This window comes from Anas platyrhynchos, chromosome Z, assembly GCF_047663525.1.
Source record: "Anas platyrhynchos isolate ZD024472 breed Pekin duck chromosome Z, IASCAAS_PekinDuck_T2T, whole genome shotgun sequence".
In the NCBI taxonomy this organism is placed as follows: domain Eukaryota; kingdom Metazoa; phylum Chordata; class Aves; order Anseriformes; family Anatidae; genus Anas; species Anas platyrhynchos.
In genome coordinates, this window is record NC_092621.1 from 12,459,898 (window position 1) to 12,480,491 (window position 20,594).

Sequence of the window (20,594 nt, forward strand, 5' to 3'; positions counted from 1 at the left end):
AGACGACCTAAAGCTAAGCACTGAACAAGGAAATAACCATCCTTCAGTTGCGCAAACAGTCCCCACTTTCTTTGCTTCTGTTTTCCATTTCAAAACACGTATTACTTATGAACGGACTCTGATTTAAAAGGTGTTTCATCTGTTTTATAGCTGTACTGATTTGCTTGTTACACAGCTTCACACTTAAGAATCTAGTCAAACTGGTGGTTTTTATTTTTAATTTTTTTTCCTTACCAACCGGTCAGAACCTTTTCCTCTAATTTTTTTGGAGATGAAGGTTTATTAGTTGCTATTTTCCTAAACAAAGCAAGTAGTATTCTTATTCTATAAAGCATGCCATACACAGAGAAATGATTTAATGAGAATTGTTTCAATAATGATTGTGTCATCTCTATCCAGAACTTGCTTTTTAATGATTTTATCTTACTGCTTTACATATTTACTAGCTTGAAGGTGTTAAATATTTCCAGGCTTTCAGTATGTCAGCAATACAGCATACGTTTCATACAGTTCAATGAAAAGAAGCATTTAATCATACAACAGCCAATTAAATTAGTGAGAACACTGATAAATCCAAGTATAGTTAACTCAGTGTTTCCTAGTTAAATTCTGTGTATATTAATAAATTCATATATACCAAAGAAGTTGTCCACTGTTATTTACTGTGATATGTCTGCTTTTTTAAGCTTTAGATTATCTTTCTCAGTGATATTTTAGAGTATCACATATGGTATTTTAGGGCCTTCGTCTCAATGTCTTTGATCACAAAGTTGCAAATCTTACACTCTTTTTTATAACGCAAATATGTTATTTTCTTCTGGCTGCTCTGAATTAGTATATTGCAAAGGGACTACTGACATTGGACTTGCTAGACTTCATAACATGAGGGCAAAATCACTTGCTTAAATTCAGACATTCACTCTTACTACTGTGGAGGTATCCTATATAATTAGATAAAGAGTTTTACTTGCATTGACAAGATCTATATAATTCTCTTTCTAATAGGAAAAAATTGTGAAAAAAGGATGTGGTTACAGACTGGTTAAAGAAAAGTGTTGAAGAATTTTAGGCCTTCTAGCATTTCTGAAATAAGAAATAAATAATATAATAAACGGAATCAACTGAGTAAAGCAGAAGAAAACGCTCTCTTCAGTGAGGAAATAATGACAGCATAGAAAGAAAAGAGGTAGCCCAGGGAAGACCAGACAGCAAGCTGGTCTTGCATTCAAGAAAATAAAAGTTGATAGAAGAACACTATGCTTCCTGAGTCGTCACAAATTCACACAAAATTTACAGGCTTTAATAAAGCTTAAAGCTTGAGTCTCCTCTAGAGATATTCAAGGCCTGTCTGGATGCCTACCTGGGCAGCCTGCTCTGTGGAACCTGCTTTGGCAGGGGGGTTGGACCCGATGATCTTTCGAGGTACCTTCCAACCCCTATAGTTCTGTGATTCTTATAGTAGTATCAGTTGAAGGAGGAGGAGGAAGTAAGGAACATAGCAGAAAGCAGAGGTTGGAGAAATCTGGATAAAATTCAGCTCAGGTCTGAAACGGAACTTCTCATAGAATCATAACTGCATTTTTAAAAATAATTTTTATTTTTAGAAATTTTGCCAGTACACACAAAAGGGTTGAACTGCTACTACTTCCCCCTCCCCCCCCCCCCCCAAACACTACTCCAGAGAATGACAGTTACAGCATTAAAAATGTACACAGAACATATATGTAACACATACTACACCTGAATATATAGATTAGGATAAATAAGATTTTAAATAGGCACATTATGGCATGGTATTTCTTAAGAACTTCTTGGTGCTTACAAGGACAATACACAAAAAAGAAGAAATGAAATAATTTAGAATTTTATGCTTCAACACTGAATATAACCTTAGATTGTTTCACCTACATGAAACTAGTGAGGAGACAATTATTTGACATGACACCAGTAAGACAGGTTCAGCATATGAAGGTAACTGTAAATTTCCCATCAGGGAAAGTGGTAAGCAATGCCTTGTGATAATTCTTAAAAAAAGATCAAAGCTGGATCACTGTGAGAAGTCAGAATAAATTACCAAACAGAATGCGTAGAAGTTGTGGATAGTACTGCTAACCCAGGAGTCTAAATGTCTAAAATGTCTCCTGATCCTGGCTGTTATCTAGGCAGCAGGTAAGCGAACTCCTGACAGATTTACAGATGAAAAAGAATTCTGAGAATTTCTGTCAAGCACTATCACTGTCTCTAATTATTTACCAAACATATTTCTTGCTAAAATAACTCATAGAACTTTGCCACAAATTTTACTCCTTATGATTGAAGAAACATTTAAGTTAGAAACAAAATTATTATTTCAATTTTTTTCTTTTTTTTTAAAGTAACGTTTATACTATCAAATATATCTTGCTAAAGCCAATTGTTATACCAAACTTATTTACATGTCTAATAAATCTTCAAATAGATTTTATATCTCCATTATTTAGTAATTTCATAATTTATGCTTCCATTATTTTTCCTGAATTTCCTACAGCCCACCATCTTGCAAAACACACATTTTATTTTCTGCTTGTTAAAGTACCACACTATAGACATGTCTCATAACCTGTGGCTTGACCCACACCTGGACATTATAAGGGATCCTCCCAGAAACATTGAATACTTACACTCTCTTCACTTGCAAGGATAACTTCATCACAAACAAATCAAAAGATAAAAATGAATTGCCATATTCAGCTCAAAGATAAAGGGAAAAAACTAACATATGTGAAAGTTTCTGTTGTGTAATATGGACACAGTGAATAATAAATCACAAAAAACAAAATGTACATGTCATGATTATCAAAAAAATAGTGGCTCCTGTTCTATATGCTGACATAGGACAGAAATACCTACTTTTAATCTTTCAAAAGGTTATCAATAGTAGCTCTTAAATACAGATGTGATTGGGACAATAGAAACAAATCACCTACTTTCAAAAAATAGGCAAGCAATGTTACTGAACCTACTTCACAAAAAGAAAACAATGAGCAAGACATTGATAAAAAAAACCAACTCCCATATTCATTACCTACTGTTGCACCAGCCAGCTGATGAATGATAATTTCAAAAGGCAAATGTTGTATTTGTATAACTAATCAAATTTGAAAAAATGTATACTTATTTCATGAAGGAAGAAAATATTAAGTGAATTACATTTAAAAGTCAGAAAATATATACAATGATTTTATTTTCATTCAGGAGCTATACAAAAGGAACAACATTGTTGCAGCAAAGACGACATTTTTTGTTTGTTTATTAATGATTTGAAATAATGAATTTAGTGCTTGCAAAAGTCCTTCCAAAACTATAGGAAGTTCTCATAAAATATTTACAAACACAGACAAACATACTTGCATACTCACACATAGGCTACAAATATTTTTTCTTATCTTACAGGTTTCTGCAAATCTTGGTGTCATAAAACAGAGAAGATTGGGTTTGACTGCTCAAAGCGTCCTTTATTTTTCCTCTAGAGGTGGTTTGGAAGTGCTATGACCACCGAGATCCATTTACATTTGTAGACCTGTTTCCATATTAAAATACCCAAAGCAAATCAAACTAATTCCATAGCTTTAGACACAGATGATAAGATGAACAGTTTTTGAAAGACTTCAATTAAAATTTCTATCAATTTAACTGCTACATCATCTGATTTTGTATGAGTGTCTGGATCTGTAAAAAAGTAATTACAATGCCACTGCATAATTTATTTGCTTTTTGGTGATTTTTGCCATTCCTGGGCTTTTAGTATTTGTCTTCTTTCTCCTTGTGGATCAGCAACTTTTAAAGGCATAGAAAGAATTGCTGAAGAGAGTTATCCTAGGCAGTTAATCATAGGAAGCAGTTGCAGAATCCCAGAAATAAATGAATATTAAGTTCCACATATTATATTATGCAGTAAATTATTAAATTTTATTGGCACAGTCTATATATATAAATGAGACAAAGTTGGAGCTGTGTAAGCCGTAACGTCTGTCAGACACACTTATTTCTTGTTTCAAAATTAAAACTATTTTTCCACTTTTCACCTGGCCCATAGAAGTAATATCGCACATTAATCTATAAATTAACATTTCAAAGCAAATAGTAAAATTTAGAGGAAGAGGAGGAGGAGGAGGAACTACACCCTCAGAAATACCAAAATCACATACCTAAAAGAAGGACTACTCCGTTTCTACAAGTTCCTTTTGATGCATGCAGAATATATGGATTATGAACTTTAGTGAAAGAATTTTCTATTGCTTCTCCACATGCTTTTCTACCATGCAGGAGAAAAACTGTCACAGAAAATTTGATTATTTTCATTTTAAAATGGAAATGAAAGGATATATTAAATAGAATTACAAAGCAATAATTATATTCGATATTATACTAAATCTTCAAATCCTATACTGAATATAACTTCAAACTAATAAATTCTACCAGCAACCTACCATTGAGCTACTACTTAAACTTTTACTGTGTAAGCATACATTTAATATCAATGACTAACCACGTTTAAATGTAGAGTTGAAAGAGCTGTTTTGAATGGTGCTGCCTGAGCATCTAGGTTCAGTACTGTAGAACACAAGTAACAGTGTGATGAGAGGTAAAACAAGAGAATGGGCACAACAAGCTTTATTACCAGAAGTCACCAGTGAGAAGAAACAATAATGTGGAATATCACCTCTTTACTGACACTTAAGTCAGGTCTACCTGAGTATATGTTTAGATTATTGCTACTTCAAACTCAGTGAGTTTTAGAAGATATAGAAATACAATGGTGCCTTCTGTATATTGTTAATGATTCAGTGTCACAAATGTTGCTACTGTGATGCTAAAGAGGGACTTGTGATTAATCACATCTTTGGAGCGTTCATTCTACATAAACTAAACACACTGACAACTAGCTGATCCTAAAGGGATGAAGAAACCCAAGGACAGATAAATCAGACTTGAAAAATAAGCTAAATAAGTTGCTTGTATCTTAGAATTTATATCATAGATTCAGACTAAGACACAATACACAACATAAGCGCAGACATAATTTTGGGGGTACACATTGGAGATACACAATCAGTTTTTCTCAAGATAAAGGGGAAAGAGGTACTCTGTCTAGCCTTAGCCTTTTTAAAGCTGGCATATTCACCATCTGGTTTTGTGCATACCTAACACTCCATTTTAATTGTTTTTAATTTTAAATCTCATTGTGAAAATGTTTCTCTGGGATAGAGTAAGTCATCTATCATCTCTTTGGGAAAGGAACTAAATTCTTACTTCTGGTTTAGAACATTCTATGCTGTTATCCAATTTGAACTGATCCATCAGTAATAATAATGGAGTTCTTGCTCCACAACCCAAGTCCCTAAGTTGTAATTTCTGCCATTTCTTTAAAATGCTAGTTTGTGCCACTATTCAAGGTAAAGAATAAGTAGAATATCTTGACAGAAAAACTCGAATAAATTTAAAGAACTAAGGTATGCACAGCTACATGGCTTTTCTGCATCTTTCACTCTCACTTCTGTTCAGTCATTCTATATTAAACTTCTTTCCAAATTTTCAATTATTTTAAGGCTGAATATTTATTCCCATTCAAATCTTCTAGTCAGATTGTAAGTAGTCAAAAGTAGATGTTTACAAATAAGACAAAGAAATGGTTAAAAAAGGCTGCATTGCAGTAGCCACTGAACACAGGCATACCACTATCCTTTCCATTTCCAGCAACTCTGATGTCTAAAGAAAAACGAAAAACACAAGTCTATTGGAATCAGCCCGAGTAGAAATTTATCTGCCTCAAGAACAAAGAAATAAATAATTTGTAAAAAGACAAAATAAATCATTATTGTAGAAAATAAAGTCCACACATCTTTTCCTTATAAAATTTAATTTTGTACATTAGCATTATGATGCTATAACTCATCATTCATTATTAAAAGGCGCAGCTGGGCACTTTAGCCCATGATCTCTCCTTTGTCTAGCTACATCAACATCACTCCAATTTTATTTTATTTTTTGACTATTTACATCATCAGTTTTACTCTAATTTGCTAACAATTGTGGATTAAAGAACAATTGTGAAAACCTAATGTTCTACCAAGAACATTTCCAACGTACAGTATGCTTGACCAATGTTCTCATTCAACATAATGAGAAAGAATGAGCATCTAAGGCTTTTAAGTATTGGCATTAGGTACAAAGATGCTAGCCAAATTCCAGATTACTTAGTTATATTTGCTTACTTGCATTCCCTCTCCACTTCAGATCAGACACACTATTCTTCATTTCATACCTTAAAAATAGAATCAAACAGAATTGTTAGTGCACAGTAGATGTCCTATTTCTAAGCAAAAAAGTAGTTGTGTTTCAGTAGCAGCCAAAAGGATCCTAGTTGTATTACAACTATTCTCTAGTAATTCTAGACAAAAGCTACAGACAAATGGTGCCCAATTCATGAGCATTTATTAAATGATGAAGATTAAACACTAAGTGATTAGACCTTATGAGTACTTCAAATAAACTCAAAATTTCTAACTGGATGGAAAAGTCTAGCTTCATTAACTTGATTTGTATCTTACGGAGAATCACTATACCAGAGAATAAATTCAGCTATGCACAGCAAAAATGAACTATCTGAATTTTACTTGCTACTTAGCTGCCTGCTGTGTAGGAAAAATGAACAACTACAAGAAAAACATTCACAGAATGTAAGTTGTAACCATATTATAAAATAGATGTTTGTGTGTGTGGATACGGATAATTATGGGGAATTACTAAAAACATCCTTTGTCAGTACATTCTATATTTCCTATGGCAGAGAAATTATGGTTCTTAATTTGAAGATTCTACCTCAGCCATAGAATTAAAGCACCTTCTATCCTCTTGATCCCTTTTTTTTCCCATCCATAATGAAACCCACTTCTTGGCTAGCTATCTGTACCTGCTACTTTCTTTTATGAATCTTTATCCAGTTCCAATCTCCAATGCTCAATTCGTTTTAACCCTTGCTCACTGCCTTTCCCAACTACACCTAACATCCCACTAAGGGCTAACAGCCTGCATAATCTCTGCCTTCTTTTTGGAAAAAAAAAAAAAAAAAAGCACAACTTAACATAGAGTTATAAAAGAAATGAAATTGGTAGTAAAAGGCAAATAAATTATTAAGAATTAAATGCTCAAAAATCAGTAACCAATTCAGTGGCATCACAGCAGCCTCAAAAATAAATAGGCCCTTAATTGCCCACTCCTTTATGTATTTGCTTAAAGTTGTATCTACACATTAATTTCTAATTTTCTCATATCCTACCAGGTCCTTAAGACATATACTCATTATTCAGACAGGTTTTAATAAGCTTTCTACTTTCTTTTGTTTTGCTTACATGAATTTTCAATCTGTCAGACAGTTTGGTTCTTTTCTTCTATCACTTATGCCTCAGATTTTACTGTTTTGATGCTTTATAACACAGTATTCCTTTCCTCTGGAAACAGTTGAGCAACACTTCCTACCTTGAGGTCAAAGAACCTCTTTGAGATCTTTCAATGGAATTCAGTACACTTCAAAACCAACAACAACAAAAATGCTTTACCAAGTCTGTAAGTCTTCTAACAAACAAAACAAAACAATATAAATATTTCACACATTATTCAATATTGTATACTACTATTTACTGTAGACAGTTCCCGACAAACATGCCACACTGGAGAGAATTCTCCCTTGAAGCTGAAAAATCTATCAGACCTCAGTTTAAAAATGGAAGTCCTATAACTGAAGTAACATGAAACATGTTGTCTTTGGATGCAACTGGTGAGTTCAGTTTTGCACAACAGGCTAAGTTATCTTTTTCTTTACTTGGTTACCAATTAAGAAAATAAATCAAACATCAGCCAGACATAATACTGTTCCTCATATGGGAAGCATTTCACCATGTTTCCTCTTCATAATGTCAGAACATGTCTGCAGTTCTCTTGCCTTAATCTTGCCCAGTCATTTATTGACATTCAAGTTGAACCTACACACTGACAATTTACTTTGCAGTACAGAAAACAATGCACTCAGTTACAATATTTTCTTGAACACAGTGTACCTGGCATCTTTCAGACTGCATCATACATTCTCGTCTCTATTTGAACAAAGGTTACACACTTGATTAAAATACAAAGAGGTAACTTAACAAGTAACTGCAATTCTTTAATACATATTGTATGCAGCCACATTAGCATTGCCAGTGTTTATTTTACATGTACTTAAAAAGGAGAGTTGTGTGGTTTTTTTTTTTTACTGTACTTACACAGTACACTCACATTTTAGCTTTCTTCATGCAGAAAATAGAAAGAGCTAAATATGCAAGAGAAACCTCAGTTTCTCTCCAGAGACAGAAGTCCCCAACCCCAATACAGTGAAAGAGAGAGAATAAAGCTTGACACCAAATGTACATATAGACCGTATCTATTACTTATTAGTTTTTGGTGACACAGCTATTAGAAGCAAGATAGCACTTGAAACATCAGGTCAGCCTGCAACTCAGATGCACAATGCTCTTGTTTAAAAATAACAGAACAACCACAGCGCTGAAAGTAAAATGTAGAGAACACAACTCCAAAATACACAAAACAATGTACTTCACATAATGAATTGTAACAACGTGTTCATATAAATCCTGGTTAAGGAATGGAACACCTTACCACAGATCACTGTCAATGCTAAACATTTACACAGATTCAAAACCAGTCTGCATGTATTCATGGAAGTAATTAACTGTACAAGCTTATGTGGGTTCAGAAAAGTTCTTCAGCCACAGTCAGTGGGTGAGAATGTTGCGGAGGGAGTAACTACAGGTTTCAGGATATGATTTCCCCTAATCTCTTCCCCAGAATTTGTTATTGATTAATGTCAGCAACTGGACTAGGCAGACATCTGGTCTGAATTAGTATAACTGTTGCCTTGTGGCAACAAGGAAAACCAGGGTAGGAGTCAGGACAGGGTTCCAGAATTATGACTTCAAAATGGCAGTATGGGGAACTGAGTTCACTGATTTAGTAGCAAACAGCTGTGGAAACACGCTGTAGCACAAACCTCAAGATCATGGAAATTTCTAAACCTTTCTTTAGCGCTTGATCCTCTTCTGTCCTCAGTACAGACGCTTATGAGGATCCAGAGGTGACAGGAGGAAAGCATCTGTGTAGGACAAATATAGTCGAAACTAGGATTCAAAGAGGATGTGGTCATTTGATCACGCTAGAGGGAATAAATGACATGCAAAGTAAAATGAATAATCAAACTAGAGAAGGAAAAGTGGGAAAAAAAAACACTACCAGACGTGCATGTTATTTAGCCTTTTTGCAACTTCCCAAGAGACATGGCAAGCAAGCAATAAAAACCATAAAGTTACAAAAAATAGGAAATTAGCATGTTTATAAAAATTTTAGCGATGCAGCAACAAATTCCAGTGCAAAAAATGAAACTCCTGAAACCACACATTGTTTAATTACACAGTAAGTTAGGCTGATACTGTCATGCACAGCTTCAACCTAAATGCAATTTAAGAATTCCAAATGTCTCCGTTTGCATTTTTTTTAATCTTCATTGTATTCAGAAGATCATTCCTCCTAACTCCCCCTTCAGAATAGGATCTTCAACTTTTAAAAGTTCTTCAATTGTCATTTTGTGATAAAAGGCCAAGCTTTTGTTCATAATTTTAAAAACTGGGTCCTTGTCCTTTTATTCCATATACATACTACTATTACATCCATGTGATTAAAAACTAATACTGACAACATCTGTAGGCTTGAATAACTAAGAGTGCATGACATAATCTTCATATTTGCAGTTTCTTTTAGGAGGCCAGAAGGAATGACAAGCAGCATACAGTCCCTGACACTTCATTTCTGTCTATGTTCAGCAGGTTCCTGTTTGAGGTCTTCTGCTCCTTTGGCCATTACAGATATAACGTACAAGCAATTCTCTCTCAAAGCAAGTCCATAAGAGGATGTACGAAGTTTAAAATAAATTTGTATGTATACATTTAAATAAACTTAAAATAAAATCACAGGTTTGTTGGTGAAAACAGCAGATGCATTCTACAGTCTAGTATTAGTGTCTTAAAGTTACATTATCCAATGTACAGTATGCCACAGGAAATCAATTTGTAATTTCCAAGTCAGTCCCATTGGCATTCTTAGCAGAGAATTAAGAAATTAGCAAAACAAAAAACACACCTTATTAAAAAAAAAAAAAAAAAGCAATTTCAGGAAAGGCAGAAGTAGGGAAAAAGTTACCTTACTTGTTGTCTGCAAGTATTTTCCTTTAAACACTCTGCAGACTCAGCTTTCACTGTGCAGAATGCAGACATCTTTCCAAGTTCTTTAAATCAGGAAGACAATGAAGTAAAAAAATTGATTACTACAACATCCTATCACTACTCAGAATTCTGTTAGAAAGCTACATTAATTTGTTAAGAGCTAAGACAGGCTTAGATGAAACAACAAACCACTACAGAATTTAATTATATGAAGGATTTCACATTTCTCACCAATCTAGCTTATCTGAGCAGGATTTTATCATGTCCACCAGAGCAGATCAAACCAATGTTAATCCACTGCTTATGATAGATTTGAAAATAAGTATCAGCTTTTCAAAGTCAGAGGCTATATGGAAAGTAGTTCTAAACTTAATATAAATGACTATTTACAACAACATTTAAATATATTTAAATATATGTATGTATTATATATATGTATTATATACATTATATATATATATATATAATTACTTGAGCTGAGGAAAGAATTCCACAAAAAAAATAAAACAAATTTCTTCTTTGTTCTTTGACGTATCAAAGACATGCCCACATGGTAGATACTCTCACTAAGAACATTATATTAGAAAAAAAAAAAAAAAATCAAGGTTTCTACTTCCTCTGAAGTGTGGGTATTTTTATAGTTTACCACATGCACAAAACTTTGTAACTTCAAAAGGATACAAAATTTGCCCTGAATGTATGTACTTCCCCTCTCTTGAAGTTTGTTACTTTATTCATTCATGCCACTAATTTTAGAATCTTAAGACATAAACTGTTCAGTTATATCTTTCTTCTAAGAAAACTCAGTAATTTATTTTGATTAAAAGCACACCTTCTGTAAAAGCATAGAGATTAAATGCAAAAAATAGATATAAATTAAATAAAAAGAAAAAAAAATAGAAATTAAAATTAAAAAAAGACTTCTAAAGGTACAGAATCTATAGTATTCAAAGTCATGTCAAGGCATTGTCACTTTTGAAAAATGTTTAATTTGTTGTCTGCCCATCATTAACCACTAGATCTTCCTGCTCTTCTCTAGATTAAGTCATCCTTTAGGATTCAGTGAAAGACACTTGAAGACTTCAATCTACTTTAGATATTCCTGGAAGGAAAGGATTTAAATTCCTACGGAGTACAATGCTTTTTCCAGATGCAGATCTCTTCTCTATTTCCACATTTTTGCAGCACGCTCTTTAAAACGAGGGCACCAAAACTCCTCAAAGTATTTATTTCAGCGTGATACTAAACCAAAGACGACCCAGTAAAAAGAGAAGTAAGGAAATAAGAGCCGATGATTTCAGAGCAATCCTGAAACGCCCCAAACTGGCGGCGCTCAGAGCCCCGCGAGCAGCTGCACTGGCACTCGGATGCCTCACTCAGACTCCTTACACAAGGAGCACTGTTGAAAACAGCCTTGCAAACGTGTAGCACACGCTTCAAACTGGCAGTGCTTTTTTTTTGTTTTTTTGTTATTTCCCCCCTCAGCAGCGTTTTCACTTTTCGCGCTCCCTCCCCCCCTTCCCCACCACCCAGCCAACGCGACCATCGGTGCGGTTTGGCGTTCTGCACCGCGAACCGTTTATCCCGGGCTCATTCTCCCCCTCCTGACAGGGCGCTTCTCAGACCGAGTCCCCTCACCGCAAAGCGCCAACACGGCAGGCAGCGCAGCCACCGGCGGCCGGGACGGAGCTGGGGGGGGGGAGCAGCGACACTTTATTAAACACCAGCGGAGAGGAGAGGAGGGCAGAGGGGCGCCCAGCAGGACCGCAGCCCCCTCCCCGCCTCAGACCCACGGGGCTCCCCTCAGCCCGCTCCCGCCCAACGAGGCGTTAACGGCCGGCCAACGGCCGTGCGCGCGCGCGCGCCGCTGGCAGCGGGGGCGGGCACGCGCATTCCCCCGTCTTTTCCTCTCCTCCCCCCCCCCGCGGCGCGCTCACCTTCCTCCTCGCCTCCCCGCCCCGGCCACACCCGCCCCACCTGCGGCGCATGCGCGGCCCTCGGCGGGGCAAGAGAGAGAGCGGGCGGGGTGCGGGGTGGGGGGGGGCTGCCGCCCCTTCCCTCCGCGCATGCGCCGGGCTCGCGTCGCCGTGGCAACGGGACGCGGTGCCAGGCAGGGCGGGGGCGGCCGGCGCTGATGGCGGGGGTGCTGTGCGGGTGGCTCAACGGGGAGGTGCGGCTCTCCCGCAGCCTCGGTGAGTGCAGCCGGGACATAAAGCCTGCGGCCGGGGAGGGGAGCCCCCGGGATGAGTCCCGCTGCTGTGCCCCGGAGCCTGGTGGTTTGATGAGGAGAGCCCTCAGGAGGGGGGCGGGTGGCCTTCGGGTGGGTGGGGGGGGGGGGTGCCAGGCGCCACAGACCCTCAGGAGGTGTGAGGAGAGGGTGGATATATACACATATATAAGCATATATGCACAAATATATACATGTATGTACATAAATATGTTTATCTGTGTCTGCAGGGGACACAGTTCCTTTAATCACTGCCCCGTTTGGGGATGCTGGCTTTGGAGAAGCAGCTGTTCCACGAGAGCCAGCACCTCTCCGTGGAAGCCCAGCTTTAAAAACTCTGTGTTTAACACTTTCCAGCAGAAAACTTCACGGTTATCCTTTATCGCCGTTGTCTCAATGACAGCCGCGACAAAGTTTGCAGAAAGCTCAGCAATTGTTGTTCGTAGCTCGTGCTATTGTCTGGGTGACAACCACGACAAAGTTTTAATTTTCAGCACCGAAAAGGAGAATTAGTTGATTGTGTGAAGCTGATGTTGCAAAATAACCGCACTGAAAGAAAACCTATTACTGGCTTAAAAAGGCAGCTCCTAAAATTCTTTTGAAATATTTAATAAGGCTTGTACTTGATTTTGTCATAACAACAATAGTGAGTAATATTAAAATTAAAGTCTGAATTATTTTAATTATGTTATTCTTTCTGGGAAAAATAAACAACCTAGTTCCAGGATCATTTGCTGAAGAATTTTCTAATGGCTACCTCTTTGGAGAACTTCTACACAAATATGGCCTTCAGGATGACTTTAATAAATTTTCACAGAGCAGGTCAGTACATACAGATAACATGTCTGTTGCAGAAATCAGACAAAATATTTATTTTTCAGTTGGAATTTGCTAGTGCAGAGGGGAGAAGGCATGTGGAATTTACCAAAATTTAATGCAACTATCAGTGTAAGTCAAAAACTACTTCTATTTGATATGCAGCCAAGCTTCCTATTTCCAAAGTTGATCATACTACTTTACAAACATTACACATTTTGATTGTAACTACGGTAGCAACAGGTTAGATCAAAGGTTCTAGAAGTCGTAGAATCATAGAAGTCCTTCAGAATGTCTTTAACGCTGGAGATTCTGACATTGTCCCCATAAGTTGAATGAAGACTGGGATACTCAAGTCTGGTATGGTGGTGAACATTATATCTTCCGTAAAATAGAAGTGGTGGTGATGTGTTGTGAGCCTCTGAGTAAAACCCTGGGAAAAGATAATATAGTAATTTATACATTTACAAATAATCTGATGGAATATCCATGGTGAAGAATGAAAAAAAAAAAAAAAAAAGCAACCCACAAAACAGAAAGGTGAAAAATTTGCAGGTCTGTGAGGCTTGGTATGTTCATGAGGTAGTTCATGGGGTTCCCTGGCTTATGTGTCATTATGGCAAAAGATGGACCTTGGTGCACACATAGAACAAGTGTGCCAGGCTATGCATCCTCTTCCCATTACTTCTGAATCTCTTTTGTGTTCTCTGCACTTCTCATTTATTTGTACCCTTTCCTATTCAAGTCCTACCAACTTGTAGGAGAGAAGCTTGAGTGCAGCTAATAGGCAGACAGCAGTTTCTGGTTTCTCTTTCTCAAAATTCTAGATCATTTGGGAATATTTCAGAATACTGAAGCACTCCTGGGGGCTCTTGGAAGAACATTAGTGTACCCACTGATAGCTTAAGGAGGCTTTTACTTCTACAAGCACTAGCAACATCTAAAAAGCTCTATCAACTATTAAGCTGTAGGGTAGATAGGGTACAACTATAATGTAAAAGGATACTCCGAGCTTTTGTTCCCAGATGACTTCTCATTAGGGAAGATCAAGCACCCTTTCAACAGATGCAAGGAGAGGTTAGAAACTCTGCTGAGACAGCGAATGCATTCTCAGCAGATGTGGTGATGCACAATAGGGTGTGATCTGGAGAAACAACCCCAAAATGTCAGACCTCAAATCAGATTGAACTTCAGAGAAGGGAGACAATTTTTCGTGTCTCAGGCTTTAGGGTGTCATGGTTCATCTTCTCTGAGACACTGCAGATACAGAAATTTGACCCTTCAGCTATCTGAGGGAGAGGCAGGCAGAGTCTGTGTTTGTAGGGTTGGGAGATGGAGGTAACTGGCAGCTTGTGCCTTCTGGCGAGAGAAGAAAGGCTCATGCTTCACCTGTTGATCCACAGCTGCAAAACAGTTTCTATAGCAGATGAGAGGCTGGGGACTCAGAGGTTGTGCATCGGGGGTGGCTAATCTTGAACACACAGGATCACCAAGAGGAAGCGCTAAGTAATCACAGTGGGAGATTTTCTTTTACAGATGGAGGCCCCCATCTTCTGTCCTCGTGCAAGCTAGAAAGGTTTTCTACTAGCTAGAGGCTTGAGTCCAAGACTGCTCATCCAGCCGTTGGATTGTTACACATGCTGCTCTTCTGTGTGGGCACCAAGGATGCTGTCAGGGAGGCCTGGAGTATATCAAGAGTGGCCATGTGTTTCTGGAGTAAAAGTGAGAGAGGTGTGGGGCTCTAGGCACTTTTTTCCTCAATTCTGCAGGTGAGGTGGAAGAACCTAGTGGGGAGTGGATGGATCCTACAGGTCAACAACTGCTTGTGCAGCTGCTGTAATCAGTAGGGCTTTGTTTTTTACAATCACAGGATCCTCTCCGAAGATGGAGGGCTGCTAGGAAGAGATGGGAACCACCGCTCTTTGAGTAGGAAGAAGTACCTAAGGTCTTCTTGAGACAGCTGCAAGAATTCTCATGTTCACAGATCTTAGTCTGAATAGGAGACTTTAAACAAGTTGATATCTGCTGGAAAGGACAGACACAAGCAATCCATTAGGATACTGGAGTGCATTGATGATAACTTTCGGAGACAGGTGGTTGAGGGGCTGAAGAAGGGACATGTTCTGCTAGACCTAATATGTACAAACAAAGGAGGTCAGGGGCAGCACTGACTGCAGTGACTGTGAGATGGTGACCTCAGGATTCTGAGAGGAGGGAACAAGCTGAAAACAGTATCACAACTATAGGTTTCAGGAGAGAAGCTTGTTAAGGGACCTGCTTGGAAGAATCCTATACAAATCAGTCCTGGAGAGCAGAAGTGTCCAGGACAAGTGGCTGAATTTTTATTCAAAGGTCACCACCTTCAAGTATGAGAATAGTCCATCTCATTGTGAAGAAAACCAATGAAGGCAGCAGGAGGCATGAATGGATGAACAAGGATCTCTTGACTAAACTGAAACACAAAAAGAAAGCATACATGTACAAGATGTGGAAGCAGTGTTGGGTGGACAAGGACTTGACAAACAGTCTCTGAGTGTGCATGGGAGGCTTTAGGGAAGCCAAATCCCATCTGGAGTTAAAACTGGTGAGGGGCAGGAAGGGAAAACAAAAGGATTTTTACAGGTATTTCCACAGCAAAATGAAGACTAGGGAAAACATTACTGCTGAATGGGGCACAGGATCTAGTGGGGAAAAAAAAAAAAAAAGTTTGAGATACTTAATGTCTTCTCTCTCTGTCTCTGCTGGTAAAACTTGCCTTCAGGAATCCCAGTTCCATAAGACTAGCAGGAAGACTTCTGGTGGAAGAGGATTAGCTTAAGGAACATTAAAAATGGTACAAATACACAAGTCTGTGGGATGTACCCACAAATGCTGAGGGACCTGGCTGATGTCACTGCTAGGTCACTCTCAATTATCTTTGAAAGGTGATGGTGACTGGGGGAGATTTCTTAGGACTGGAAATGTCACTCCTCTCTTCAAGGAAAGCAAGGAGGAATTGGTCAAGAACAAGATAGTCAGCCTTGCCTCAGTTCCTGAAAATTGATGGAACTAATGAGTATGGGAACATTTTCCAAGCATATTAAGGACAAGAAGATGCCTGGGAGTTATCACCGTGGCTTTATGAAGGGGAAATCATGCCTAACTAACCTGATAACAGCCTTCTGTAATGAGGTGATGGGCTCAGTGGAAGAGAGAAGATCAGTATATGCTGCTTATTTTGACTTTTGACATCCTCCAACAAAGTTTGAATTTTGAGTTATTGATCGTGAGGAATATGGGCCTGGCAAAGAGCAAAGTCAGTACCCTGAACTTCCAAAGAACAAAATTCCAGCCATGTAAATACCTAGTGGATGGGATCACTTGGGACACTGCTCCTTGGGACAAAGAAGCAGAATGGAGCTAGCCGCTCTTTAAGGATGTTTTCCTTACAGCACAAGAGCTCTCTGTTCCCCATGTAGGAAAGCAAGCAGGGAAGGCAGGATGGGATGGCTGAGCAAGGACCTGCTGGTCAGGCTGAGGTGCAAGAAGGAAATGCGCAGGCAGTGGAAGCAGAGACATGAAGCATGGGAAGAGTACAGGGTTGCTGTCTGGGTGTGCAGGGGTGGGATCAGGAAAGCCAAGGCACAGATGGAACTGAGCTTGGCAAGGGGTGCAAAGAACAACAAGAAGGGATTCTGTAGGTACGTGGGCCAGAAAAGAAAGGCTAAGGAAAGTGTGTCCCCTCTGATGGATGAGAAGGAAGAATTGGTAATGACAGACCTGGAGAAGGCTGAAGTGCTCAACTTCTTTACCTCAGTCTTCACAGCCAGTCAGGCTTCCCATGTCTCTCATTCCCCTGAACCTGTACCTGAGGGTGGGGGAGCAAAGTCCCTCCCAGCTTAAGTGAAGAGCAGGTTTGTGATGACCTGATGAAACTGAACAGGTACGAGTCTATGGGCCCTGCTGAGAAGCATCTCAGGGTCCTGAGGGCACTGGCTGATGGAGTTGCCAAACCTCTCTCCATCATATTTGAAAAGTCCTGGCAGTCAGGTGAAGTCACTGGTGCAGTGTCAAGGCACGTGCAGGACAAGGAGGTGATCTGAGACAGCCAGCATGGCTTCACCAAGGGCAAGTCATGCCTGATCAATTTGGTGGCCTTCTATGGTAGGGTGACTGCATCAATTGTTTGATGTCATCTACCTAGACTTCTTTAAGGCCTTTAACATGGCCCAACACAACATCCTGATCTCCAAATTGAAGAGAGGTGGATTTGAAGGGTGAACCATTCTGTGGATAAGGAATTGGCTTGATGGCCACACACAGAGAGTGGTGGTCAATGTCTCTATGTCCAGGCAGAGGCCAGTGATGAGTGGTGTCCCCCAGGGACACCGAGATGGGTGCTGTTTAGTATCTTTAACAGATATTAAAGATAAAATTATCTTTATCTTTTATCTTGTCTTGGGACCAATGCTGTTTAATATCTTTATCAACAACATAGATGGTGGGATTGAGTGCACCCTCAGCAAGCTTGCAGATGACACCAAGCTGAGAGGTACAGTCAGTGCAACAGAAGAAAGGGTGCCATCCAAAGGGACCTGGACAATCTTGAGAAGTGGGCCCATGTAAAACTAATGAGGTTCAAGTCAAAGAAGGAGGTGCGGCACCTGGGTTGGGGCAAGCCCAGACATGAGGACAGAGAAAAACTCATTGGGAGAAAAACCTCACTGAGAGCAGCCCTGCTGCTCTTGGGGGCTCTTGTGGACAAAAAGCTTGACACGAGCCAGCAGTGTGTGCCTGCAGCCCAGAAGGCCAACTACATCCTGGGCTGCAGCAACAGAGGGGTGGGCAGCAGGTGGAGGGAGGGGATTGTGCCCCTCTGCTCTGCCTTGTGAGGCCCCACCTGGAGTGCTGCGTTCTTGCCTGGGGCCCCCAGCACAAGAGGGACGTGGGGCTGTTAGAGCAGGTCCAGAGGAGGGCCATGAAGACGATCAGATGGCTGGAGCTGCTCTCTAGTGAAGAAGGGCTGAGAGAGCTGGGGGTGTTCAGCCTGGAGAAAAGAAAGCTCTGGGGAGACCTCGTTGCAGCTTTTCAGTACTTAAATGGTGCTTATAAAAAGATGGAGTGTGAATTTTTACTTGGGTAGATAATGACAGGACAAGGTGGAGTGATTTTAAACTGAAGGAGGGGAGATTTAGGTTAGATGTTAGGAGGAAATTCTTCACTGTAGAAGTGTGGTGAGGCACTGGTACTGGCTGCCCAGAGAAGCAGTGGCTGCCTCATCCCTGGAGGTGTTCCAGACCAGGTTGGATTGGGCCCTGGGCAACCTGATCTAGTGGCTGGCATCCCTGCCTATGGCAGTGGGGTTGGAACTAGATGGTCTTTAATGTCCCTTGGACCCCTTCCAACTCACGCCATTCTATGATGAAACAGATGAGTTGTGGTCGAGGGAGGTGAAACGAATGAAGTATGGACTAGGGAAGTGGCCAGTGAGGTGGACTGAAAACTGGCTGAACTTCCAGGTTGTTACCAGAACCACAAAGTGCAGCTGAGAAGTAGTGATTAGTAATGTACCCAGGGGTCAATTCTGAGACCAAAACTGTTTAACATCTTTATTATCGACTTGCATGATGAGATAGAGTGTAACCTCAGTCAGTCTGCAGACCACAAAACTGGAAGGAGTGTTTGATAGAGCAGATGGTTGTGGTTGCCATTCAGAGGGACCTTGATGGGCTGGAGAAAAGGGCTGTCAACAGTCTCATGAAGTGCAGCAAAGGGAAATGCAAAGTGCTGTATCTGGGAAGGAAAGTTCCTCTGAATGCATCAGTTTAAACTGGTGGCCAACTGTCTTGAAAGCAGCCGTGCAGAGAAGAGGCCCTGGACGGCAACAAGCTGACTGTGAGTCAGCCATGTACACTTGCTGCAAAGAAGGCTGACAGCATCCTGGACTATGTCAAGAAGAATTTTGCCATCAGTTTGAAGATAAAGATCGCCATATGAGGAAGAACTTCTTTACTGTGAGGGTGACAGAACACTACAGCATACTGCCAAGAGATGTTGTGGAGTCTCCTTTGAAGATATTCAAAACCTGCCTGGATGTGATCCTGTATAACATGCTCTAGGTGACCCTGCAGCTGGGTTAGACTAGATCTCTGGAGGTCTCTTCCAACCTCAACCATTCCCTTCTTCTGTGAAGGAATCATAGAATCATAGAATCATAGAATATCCTGAGTTGGAAGGGACCCTTAAGGATCATCAAGTCCAACTCTTGACACCGCACAGGTCTACCCAAAAGTTCAGACCATGTGACTAAGTGCACAGTCCAATCTCTTCTTAAATTCAGACAGGCTCGGTGCAATGACCACTTCCCTGGGGAGCCTGTTCCAGTGTGCAACCACCCTCTCTGTGAAGAACCCCTTCCTGATGTCAAGCCTGAATTTCCCCTGCTTCAGCTTTACCCCGTTCCCGCGGGTCCTGTCACTGGTGTTAATGGAGAAAAGGTCTCCTGCCTCTCGACACCCCCTTACGAGGAAGTTGTAGACTGTGATGAGGTCTCCCCTCAGCCTCCTCTTCTCCAGGCTGAACAGGCCCAGTGACCTCAGCCTAGGAGGCTCTACTCAGCCCTGGTGAGACCTTATCTGAAATGCTGTGTCCAGTTTGGGGTTCCCAAGTACAAGAATGACCTGGATATATTGGAGGAGGTCAAGGAAAATGCCTGAACAATTATTAAGGTCCTGAAATAACCAACATGAGAGAAAGGAAGGTTGTATTCTTTACCATGATATTCCATGACTTCATCAGGATATTTTGATACTTTCTGCCTTCTCTTCCTTTTACATTTGCTAGTGACATAGATCCTTTAACAGCTATTAACTGATACAATAATACAATAACTGAACTGATACAATATTTCCTCAGTTTCAAGATACTCCTCCTGCACATTAAAGGCAATTATTTCTGTGTAATAGTCATTATATAGTCCTGGAATCTTGGAAGAACCCATGCTTGACAAATCTTACTAGTTATCTATAAAGTAATACTTTTAATTTTTGAGTGTTCTATATTATTCAAGGGTCATTTGGTAAACTGTCATCACTCTAATATGTTTTAGTACAGATCAAGGGAAGATCGTAACTACTGGTGTGGCAGTGGAGGAAGTAAGGGCAACTGTAATCTAGAGAGTAATAACTGAAAAGAATGGGTGGTCATTTTGATGACCTTCTCAAGCTTTGCTTAACTATATTAGCTGCTTGTGTTGTGCAGTT

General features: G+C 39.8%; 2 protein-coding genes across 19 annotated transcripts in view; one reads left to right on the forward strand and one right to left on the reverse strand.

The window, feature by feature from the left end:
* Positions 1–12,387, reverse strand: part of PRLR (prolactin receptor) — a 171,729-nt gene extending 159,342 nt beyond the window's left edge. For 3 of the 14 annotated variants that reach the window (XM_072030675.1, XM_072030662.1, XM_072030665.1), the window contains exons 1-3: positions 12,248–12,387; positions 10,288–10,372; positions 6,255–6,304 (exon numbers count right to left, since the gene is read on the reverse strand). The gene's annotated coding sequence lies outside the window, so the exon portion shown is untranslated. Of the gene's footprint in view, positions 1–6,254; positions 6,305–9,085; positions 9,248–10,287; positions 10,373–11,948; positions 12,172–12,247 lie in introns of those variants that run through there. The other 11 variants (XM_072030670.1, XM_072030667.1, XM_072030672.1 and 8 more) reach the window with 8 other exon arrangements.
* SPEF2 (sperm flagellar 2) overlaps positions 12,297–20,594 on the forward strand; it is an 89,491-nt gene continuing 81,193 nt past the window's right edge. For 3 of the 5 annotated variants that reach the window (XM_072030789.1, XM_072030788.1, XM_072030786.1), the window contains exon 1: positions 12,297–12,502. In XM_072030789.1, the coding sequence (XP_071886890.1) occupies positions 12,297–12,502 (206 nt within the window). Of the gene's footprint in view, positions 12,503–13,256; positions 13,360–13,637; positions 13,714–20,594 lie in introns of those variants that run through there. The other 2 variants (XM_038170392.2, XM_072030787.1) reach the window with 2 other exon arrangements.